Here is a 9690-nt window from a genome sequence, read left to right on the forward strand (position 1 = left end):
ATAATGACGATGTTTGTGTTGGGTAATGCCGCTAAATGAATAATTTATTGGCGTTTGTAGCATAAAACGTCACTATAAGTGGTGGTGCTCTTACCAAAAAATGCCGCTAGTTATGTGACACTTTTTATAGAAACGCCACTAAAACAACGACGTTTTTCTCATAACAATGTCACTGAATTAGTAGCGACTAAAAGATACAAATGTCATTAATATTGAGGCGTTTGCATATTCAAATGCCTCTAAAGTAGCGGTATTTTCTGTTACAAACGCCCTCAAAGCAACGGCGTTTTTCTCATAAAAATGCTACTGAATTAGCGGTGACTAAAAGATACAAACGTCGCTAATATTAAGGCATTTTCATATTCGAATCCCTCTAAAGTAACGGCGTTTTCTGTTACAAACGTCACCAAAGCAATAACGTTTTTTGTCATAAAATCGTCACTAATTTAGCACGTCTCAAAGTTATAAATGCCGCTAAAATAGCGACATTTCAAATATAAACACTGTTAATATTGATGTATTTTTTTTAAAACGTCGCTATTTATCGCGACGCGTGTATAGACGACACTCTGCGTGACGTTTTTTGCGAACACCACAAACCTTATAATGGCGTTAATAAACACCGCTAAAAGGTAAAAAAAACATCACTAAAAATCAAAACCCTTGTAGTGTTCATATCATCATAATGATGATCAATAACTACGAGGTCATCGGCAAAGAAAAAGCAAGCGTCTGGAGTTATGGATTTGTGAACATTTGATGCCGCAACATATTCTACTTTAAGGTTATACCTGAAAAAAAGAAAATCCGTTAGGGAGAGAAAGCAAATTCATGTAAAGTGATAAATTTCAAATTCAATGTAACAAAAACTTTCAGAAATACTCAAGGGACTGTTACAGCCTAGAGGCAGCAGCTAGGCGGGTCGGAATAAGGAAATGGGCACACATGCAGGAATTATTGAAAGAAGCTCCTGTTACATGAATCTAGCAATGAGAGTTATCCTAAAACTGAACTGTTTATTCATATATATTAGAATGATAAACAAACACAAATTTCAGCATGATCAGATTAAGTGCACCCAAAAAACTACTTAACACCTCATGTATTCTGCGATTCTTATCAAGAATTACCTAATGTTGATTATCATCACTAAAACATAAATTAATAAAAGGATAGAATAGAAATTTTAAATATTAAAAATTTAACCTTTTCATTAGGACATTTCGGTTTTGCCATAGAGATTAGAAGCCAAGACAATCTTTCAAGAATGGAGTATAAACCGTGATCTTATCATTGGGCTTACTTTTAATCATCAGCAACAGAAAACTATTGCCAACTTTTCCATTCTTCAGTTGATTTGAATAGGAATCACAGGATTTAAGAGGATATCAGGTCAGGCTCCTATCAAGATGAAGAGCAATACATGATAAAGATTAAACTGATTACATTCACATAATTTTTCCAATCAATTTATACAAGAAAGATTAGCTTGATTGAAAAAAACTGGCTTTGATTTTCCTTTGTTTGATCTTCAATAAACCAATATATATCGACTAATAATACACGACAGAGCCATGATTTTCACTTAATACTTTAATTTTATCCGCTACCTTTACAACTTATATGGCCAACATATTTCATAGTAATAATTCAAATTTAATTAAAATCAAGTATAATTCTTCATTTAAAATGAAACTTGGAAGAAAAATATGAAACTTCCTGTAATAAGATCTATCAATCATTAGGGGTCGCGTGCACATGGCTTAGTCTTTAGGGTAGGAATAGATTATTAATATTATTACTGGAATAAGAAAGTTAGGTTGATTAAAACTTGCATCAATTAAATTGGTTGGAGCATTCAAGTGTAGTAGTGGAGTTGCTGTTTAGGGTAACCATGAAGAGTAAATTTAGAAGGAGAAGAAGAAATTAAAAAGACCTATAATTGGCATGCATGTGGTGAGTGAATTATATTGAAGGAGACTTTTGATTTGGTTGTATTGACCCACCGGAGGATGATATATGAATCATATTGATATTGGCACATGTGACAACCCCCAGTCTTGATTTTTAATGAAAAGATTAAACAAATTGATCGGGAAGATACATGTGACAACCCCCATGCCCATTGACTCCAATTTTCATCCATCACTTGTATACTTATGTATATATAATAAGCAAGTAAGAAGAGCTTGAAGAAACACACTTTAAAATAAAAAAAAAAATCTACATTGCTTTTGTTTCCTTTAACATTGATAATAATAATAATAATAATAGTAGTAGTGGTACTATTAGGGAATGGTAGTGAAAGTTTATGGTCCACTGAGGGCAGCCTGTCCCCAGAGAGTGATGGCCTGTCTTCTTGAGAAGGATGTTGAATTCGAGATTGTTCACGTCGATCTTGATGCAGGAGAGCATAAGAGACCCGATTTCCTCCTCCGTCAAGTACCTCCATCCTTTTTCTTTCTCAATAATTACTGTTCCTTCGTAGCCAAATCTTACTATAATTTTATTTCCAAAAAAAAAAAAGAAAAACTTTTTTTTTTTTTCAATGCATCTTTATACTCTCACCATTTATAACAACAATTTTCAATTAATAGTTGCATCTTATAAAATTTATTTACTTGGTACTTTACCTTTTTTTTTTTTTGGAAACTTAAAACTCTATTTTTTATGTTTCATATATATTAAATTTTATTAATTTTTTTGACTTTAAAGTTTATAATTTATCAATGTTATAATTTTATTTTAGAAATAAAAGTACTAAAATTAGAGCTTTTTTTTAATCTTAATACCAAGTCAGAAGAGAAGATTAAATTCGAAACAAAGGGAGTATAATATATATATATATATATGATAATCCCACAAATTAATTGTCTATATCTTACTTAAAATTTCACAATATTTGTTGTGCAGCCGTTTGGACAAGTTCCGGCCATAGAGGACGATGACTTGAAACTTTTTGGTAAGATTCTGTTTGATGATGTTATCTAGCTTAATATATAAGCATGCATGCGCATTAAACAACTTTAATCTATTCATTCGTTAATATTAATACAATATTTATATAAACAAATAATGTAGTACCCAGCATTTGACTTAACGATAGTGCAAGAGCTTGTTTCATATCCGTTTCCTCCTCTCAAAAACAAGTTTAATTACATTCATTTCCATATCATCCAACATATATTACTTGTATAGTTTTTAAACTAGACATTTCATGAATTATTATCTTAAGTTTTTAGATTTTTTTCTCTGCCAATATAGAAGATTAATTCATATGTCTTATTAGATTACATTTAAATTAATATAATAACTAATGGAATTTGACACGTATAAGAAAAGATACGGGGTTTCACGATTCCATTTGGTTTGTTCAAAAAAAAAAAAAAAATTGCCCTTTGGGCTTTGGCAGAGTCCAGGGCAATCATGAGGTACTATGCTGCCAAGTATGAAGATCGTGGTCCAAACCTGCTGGGAAACTCCTTGGAAGAAAGAGCAGTGGTGGATCAGTGGATTGAAGTGGAAGCACACAACTTCAATGACTTGGTCTACAATCTGGTCCTTCAACTAGTGATCTTGCCACGAATGGGAAAGCATGGCGACTTGGCCTTGGTGCACAGCTGTGAGCAAAAGCTGGGGAAAGTGTTCGACATCTACGAACAACGCTTGTCCTACTCCAACTATCTTGCTGGAGATTCATTCACCTTGGCTGATCTGACCCATCTACCAGGCATTAGATACTTGGTCAACGACGCTGGAATGGGGCACTTGGTGGCCCAAAGGAAGCATGTCAAACCATGGTGGGAGGCTATTTCCAACCGATCCGCTTCGAAGAAGCTAACGAAGCTCGCTAGCTAATTACTTAATTACTTTACTACAGTGTGTTTCACCTTTACATTTTCTACTTGTTGCGTACGTATCAAATCTTTTGTATGCTTTTAAACAAGTATAAGATAGAAATGGAAAACCAAAAGTTCCACGTTATTGGACCTCAAAGGCTACAACAATAGCAAATCAATCCATTAATCACATGAGGATAGTATTAGGGTAAGATATTATAATATGTCATTGTAACAACCTCTTGCTCCTGTGAACTTCGATTTATGGATCCATCATTCAATTTTTATATATGAAAATCAAAATCCATTTCCAAAGCTAAAAGTTTTTTTTTATTATTATTAAAGAACTTGATTTAGAAATATGAGTACGAGATATAAAAAGAATCAAAATTAACTCCTAATTTTTTCTGGGATTATAATACACATTTTTTTTTGCTTAAGTGAATCATGCAATAATGTCCAGTTAAATATCCCAAGTTTCACGCATGTATAAAAAAAAAAAAAGATACAAGTGTTACATGGCATAATATGAGCAGCACGTCATAAACCCTAAACCCCTAAATGTACCTCTAGAATTACATATGGCATAATATGATCATTAAATGTGTAAAAGTCCTAAAAAAACAAGTTAAATTCTATATATATGACTACGAAAATCTTAATATGGTATTATTAAATATATCTAAGTGGCATATTTTGGGCCTCACGGCAATCCTAAATGCCAGATTATGAACATAATTATACTAACTTTTACAACTTAAACGGTTCATGGGATATGTTCCTATGCTTTTAACACGGTAAAAAAGCTTGGACCCAAAGAATTGTTGGACTGAGTTGATGTGCGGGGCTTTTGAATATATGGATTCAGCATCTGGACTGGCCACAGTCCTGAATTTATAAACAATTTTATAACTGATTGACTATGTTAACGTTGATATAATATATATCAACACTAATATATATATATTTGTGTGTGTGTGTGTGTGTGTGTGTGTGTGTGGCTATCACCTCTTCATTTGAATCTTTAGCGAATCTTTAGCGAAATTTCATTTTGATTTTTGGTATCCAACTTAAGTTGCAAAATTTAGAGGGCATAATGACAAAATGAGCCCTTGAGCTATGATAAATGTTTCATTTGAGCCCGTATAGCATGTCCGCTATAACTATAAATGCATTTAGATGAGGCACTATGAAATTTTCAAATTAAAGTTAAATAAAAAGTAATGTCTTATTGGTAAAATAATATTGTGAGCCTCTTGAAAATGATCTTCAAACTCAAGCTCGAGTCAAGCCACATCCGCTGGTGGGTCTTGAAGAGGTCTAACTTCAACAAATGTTTTGTCCATTTTTAAATTTATTTACAGTCGAGAGACTTGAATTGACAATGCAAGTAAGAAACTGCTTGCTGATCTCCTTTTGATTAATACTTGCTGCTGCATCATGGTAATTTCAAATGTAAAAGCATGGTTTTCTTTTCTTTTTCCTTTTTACTATTTACATTGCTTTCATCGTTTTACATACATACTAAGTCTGTGCCTTACGCAGGGAAGAGAAGTTGTTGAGGGATCTTGCATATGCAACTGGCAGAGCAACTAATTTCTTGGCTTTGCTTACATAAGCTCTCTTTGTGAAGTTGTTATAATCATTGGCCTCTATCTCATCTAGTATTTGCCGATAAAGCAGCAATGATGCCCAAACCTGCAATATTGCAGGAAGATCAGTCCCTAATTTTTACGCATCTTTAATTTCCTGACCTTAAGTACCTTGCATCTTTCTCTGTGTATATCTTAGTCTTATAGCAGCAATTCATTGACATTGCACAAAATGTCACATCACAACATGTATAACAAATAGTAGAGAGAACTCCATTTCATTCATTATAATTGGCTTAGTGATTCTTATGCTCCAAGTTATCTTATTCCAGTATAAGTGTTGTGATTGTTTACCGGCCATCTACTAGATGCAGTCAGTTCTGTCACTCCTTTTTCTGCTTCATCAAAGAACATCCTTGCCCTCTTTATTTGTTCCTTCGTGAAGTTTCTCCACTTATCTGTAACCTTTCCAGCGAAAATGTCCTCATCTGATAGTCCAGCCTGAGCTAATTCATCCTGCGGTAGATAAATCCTTCCCCTTTGTGCACTGCAGGAAGAAAGAGAAAGAGGAGAAAATCTTGAGTTATTTTCGGACAAAGAATCACTTACGAGTAACTCTTCTTCTCATTAAAAAGAGAATGAAGACAATATTAAGATCAGTAGCAGAGCTGTAAAACAATTTGAACAATGAGACCCCTAAAAATTGCAGATCTCAGTACATAGAACTCTGTACTTACTCCTCACCAACATCCCTAAGTATGTTAGTAAGTTGATTTGCAATCCCTAATGCCAATGCAGCATTATAGACACCCTCCGTAGTAGCTAGAGATTCAGGTGCAATGCCCATGATAGGAACACTCATCAACCCTACAGTGCCAGCAACATAATAACAATAGAGATATAGTTCATCGAAGTTTTTGTATCTTGACTTCCTAAGGTCCATCCTCATTCCTTCGATCATATCTCTGAAAGGCTGCAAATAAGAAATTATAAAGCAGTTAACAAGCTCTAACAATCAAATAGACCAATGTTCCTTGGCTATGCCTTTTTTTTTTTTTATTTAGCTCAAAACTCTTGTTAGCCATGCTGAAGCGGGGAAACCAGGAGAAATGATAAAGGCTATAAAGATTAACATTATTAATTTGTCTCACTGCTTCAAAATCAAATAGCCCCTCTTCCAAAAAAGTAATAATGATAATAATAATAAAAGAAAAAAGAGAGTAAGCACCAGGGCTTTGTGTAATAAATGATCCGTATATGCAGGGGCAAAGCAGACAAGTTTATGGATTGAACCACTTCACAGGCTTAATTCCTCAGCGGCACATTTGAAACTAATGCAAAAAAAAAGTACAATACTAAAAGAAATAGTGGAAAATGAACTGTGGATAGCGATATAATACTTTGATGTTATATAGTATTAGTACAATTCAAGTAGAAGCTGTTTAGTTCATATTTAGGCTAAGCACAAACAACCTATACAAGTGAAATGACATAATACTGAAAGAAACTGAGACTGCCAGTAAATCAGCTCAAGCTAACCTGAATATCAACGGGAAATTTATTAACTGTGTCTGATAAAGCAGCATCAAGCATATCAAAGGGACGACCTCTGAATAGATCTTCCAACCTTGCTTCCCACTTATCTAAAGCAGTTGGAGTTATATGCGGTGCATTTGGTCCATCAACAAGTTCATCTGTTCTCCTACACCACACTGTATATGTGCATACATCACAAGAAATGAAGAAATAAATTTCTGCTTCTTCAGCTTACAGTCATCTATTAGACATTACTTGAAATCGATCACAATAGATATTTTCTAGAAGCTTGAAAAAATTATTAAGAAAATTAACCTGATGACCACCAATGGATTAGAAATTACTAGTGCTCAAGTTTTTGGACCTATTATGGACTATCTAACCGATAAATGAGATTTGAATTTTTCACAGACTAACACATTATGTTTCTAAGTAGACCTAGCACTGTCCCCAAATGTTGTTGGCTGCATAGGAAAAGCATTTCTGACTAGGATCAAGTATGAACGTTGGCAGGATAGGTGAATGAGATAAACATTACATTATTTTGTGCCTGTATATATAAATTAACCACTATTATTTTGAGTTAAAAGAAAATAGGGAAAGTAATCTCCTCCTCCCACATATGCATGCCTTACAACTGAACTACAATAGTATTCAGGGTTGCTATGAGGTGAGAACCTGCATAGAGGTCTCAAAAATGCTGATGAGACACCATAGAAAACCCTTGTTGTGGATATTCTACTGATAAAAGTCATATTTATGTAGGAGAAATCTTCAAGCATGATTAAATAGCAGGGCTCATATGCAGCATGATCACAGCACCCTTGCAAAATTATTCTTCATGATAGTTGACAAAGAAGATATAATTAGAAGTTAAAAAGATCGTGCTACACTTGTTCAAATGGCTCCATATCACTACAGAGAGAACATGCAATCTTAGGATATTAGCAACAGCATGCTCACCTTCAACCTTACCGTCAGACACAAGTTAACAAGAGAGTTAACAATCAAAAGAATCATGAGTTGCACAAAAGCAGAAATTACTTGTGCCAATAAGGTTCATAAATAAACTATCAATTGTTATACCTTTTTTAATCATACTTCGATATTCTGTAAACCATATGACATCGAATACAAGCAGAGGTCATGATAAACTTACCATAGATTGCCCAAATAGCCCTCCGCCTCTCAGGGGTCATCAGCAAAGTTCCTGAAAGGGCAAAGCAATAAAGATGAACTCCAAATGCGTTTAAATACTTGATTTTAATTCCCACCCAAAGCTCATAATAGAATTTGTCCAACTGAATAACAGGAACGAAAAGGCTAACCCAAATAGAATGTCTTTGCATACTCGGCACAAACTTCTCCACAACGGTCATAAGCTTCACTCAACAAGTTCAAAGTACCAGGCAAAATAATATCTGGTTTAACATCAAGATCAAGATCCCCACTACTACGTCTCAACTGCCTTTTAACCAGAGCTGCCTGCTTCAAGACCACGTTGTAAACCTTCTCCTCTGAGGAGACAGCCATTTCTCCTGCCGTTGCTGAGCTAGTAGCTGCCATGCTTGATACTAGAAGGACCTTGCTGCTTAAGCTTTCTGAACCAGAACTACCTATGCATGGATACCTCTGATCTGTCCTGAAAGAATAAAAATTTGGATTCCATTTCTGTTTTTTATCCTTGTTTGCTGTGTACCGGAACAACGAATTCATATGTGGGGATACAAATCTGGACGAAGCTAAGGACCGGTTTCCATCATGGGATAAATGAATGAAACCCAAGTCTGATTGGGAAGGTACAAGCCATAGCAACTTTGCAGGCATGTTGAAACCGGTTGAGCTTGAGCTGTCCTTTTAATTTGTAAAAGAAAAAAAGTTTATGTTGTATGAAGGTAAAAAGGAAAGCGGCCACAAATGGAAAACAATTGAAAACGTCTTAAAACAAAGTAGGTTTTAGTTAGTAGTTAGAAATACAGAATATGTATAAGAAAAAGCTCCGTCTAGGCAGTCTGAAATCGATTCTAGCTGGCTTGGCTTTTTGTCAGTGAAGAAAAGCAAGGAATGAAGATAGTGATAATAGAAAAGGCATTCACCTTTTTGTTGGCTACTTGGCAATGGGAGAGTTACGATTTTAGAATGAATTAATTGAAGATGGAGTCAACATCAATGGAGAAAGTAACAATGGCCACTCAATCTGATCCACTCAACTCTCCTCCAATATTCCAGAATTTCCAGTCTTTGTTTTTATTTTGTTTTTTCATTGTTTTTGGGTTACAAATAGTATAGTAACGGAGAATAAAAGGAGAGAGGTTTGTCCGGATTTGGACAGTGCTGTTACACTTTTGTAAGGGATGCTGAGTGTGTTGGGAAAATGGTTGGATCCGGACATTCTTGGACCAATAAGAAAAAGAGGGGCAGATTAGATACGTTATCGGAAATCAGTAGAAGGAACATATGGCAAGCTGCGAGTGGGAATATAGATTGGACTTGATTAGATTAGATTAGAGATCCCGGGTTGGCAAAAGCGGAAAAAGCTGGCCTTTTCTACGTGTCACTTCGCAGCTCACACACATACTATGCTGGACTTGGACTTGTGCTAGGACTAGGATTCCACTTCACTAAGTATGGGTCCCTTTTTTTCGTAGATCACTTTAGTATTTCCTTTTTTTGACATTGTGACGTATTTTCTTTTAGGATTGATAAAATATTTATTAAAATTC

At 34.7% G+C, this 9690-nt stretch overlaps 2 protein-coding genes across 2 annotated transcripts; one reads left to right on the forward strand and one right to left on the reverse strand.

Annotated features, from left to right (window-relative positions):
• The first annotated feature begins 2200 nt into the window (after positions 1 to 2200).
• On the forward strand, positions 2201 to 3987 carry LOC111306347 (glutathione S-transferase F11-like). The gene is made up of 3 exons (XM_022904245.2): positions 2201 to 2442; positions 2914 to 2962; positions 3413 to 3987. The coding sequence occupies exons 1-3, from the start codon at positions 2296 to 2298 to the stop codon at positions 3856 to 3858; spliced, it is 642 nt and encodes a 213-aa protein (XP_022759980.1). The 5' UTR covers positions 2201 to 2295; the 3' UTR covers positions 3859 to 3987.
• A 1243-nt stretch (positions 3988 to 5230) lies between these two features.
• Positions 5231 to 9308, reverse strand: PSY (PHYTOENE SYNTHASE). The gene is made up of 6 exons (XM_022903661.2): positions 8296 to 9308; positions 8127 to 8177; positions 6971 to 7143; positions 6169 to 6404; positions 5786 to 5978; positions 5231 to 5537 (listed from the first exon to the last, which is right to left on the reverse strand). The coding sequence occupies exons 1-6, from the start codon at positions 8792 to 8794 to the stop codon at positions 5364 to 5366; spliced, it is 1326 nt and encodes a 441-aa protein (XP_022759396.1). The 5' UTR covers positions 8795 to 9308; the 3' UTR covers positions 5231 to 5363.
• Between the last annotated feature and the right edge of the window lie 382 nt (positions 9309 to 9690).

The sequence above is a fragment of the Durio zibethinus genome, chromosome 21, assembly GCF_047325235.1.
Source record: "Durio zibethinus cultivar Kanyao isolate XHJ-2024 chromosome 21, ASM4732523v1, whole genome shotgun sequence".
Classification (NCBI taxonomy): domain Eukaryota; kingdom Viridiplantae; phylum Streptophyta; class Magnoliopsida; order Malvales; family Malvaceae; genus Durio; species Durio zibethinus.

What these genes read in the sequence shown, in the direction of transcription:
- LOC111306347 (XM_022904245.2), top strand. Translation starts at nt 2,296, where the DNA reads ATGGTAGTGAAAGTTTATGGTCCACTGAGGGCAGCCTGTCCCCAGAGA. An exon ending in CCGATTTCCTCCTCCGTCAA is followed by an intron (nt 2,443 to 2,913) that starts GTACCTCCATCC and finishes TTTGTTGTGCAG; the next exon opens with CCGTTTGGACAAGTTCCGGC. An exon ending in CGATGACTTGAAACTTTTTG is followed by an intron (nt 2,963 to 3,412) that starts GTAAGATTCTGT and finishes GGGCTTTGGCAG; the next exon opens with AGTCCAGGGCAATCATGAGG.
- PSY (XM_022903661.2), bottom strand. Translation starts at nt 8,794, where the DNA reads ATGCCTGCAAAGTTGCTATGGCTTGTACCTTCCCAATCAGACTTGGGT. An exon ending in TGCAAAGACATTCTATTTGG is followed by an intron (nt 8,178 to 8,295) that starts GTTAGCCTTTTC and finishes TTGCCCTTTCAG; the next exon opens with GAACTTTGCTGATGACCCCT. An exon ending in CTGCATCTAGTAGATGGCCG is followed by an intron (nt 5,538 to 5,785) that starts GTAAACAATCAC and finishes GCAATATTGCAG; the next exon opens with GTTTGGGCATCATTGCTGCT.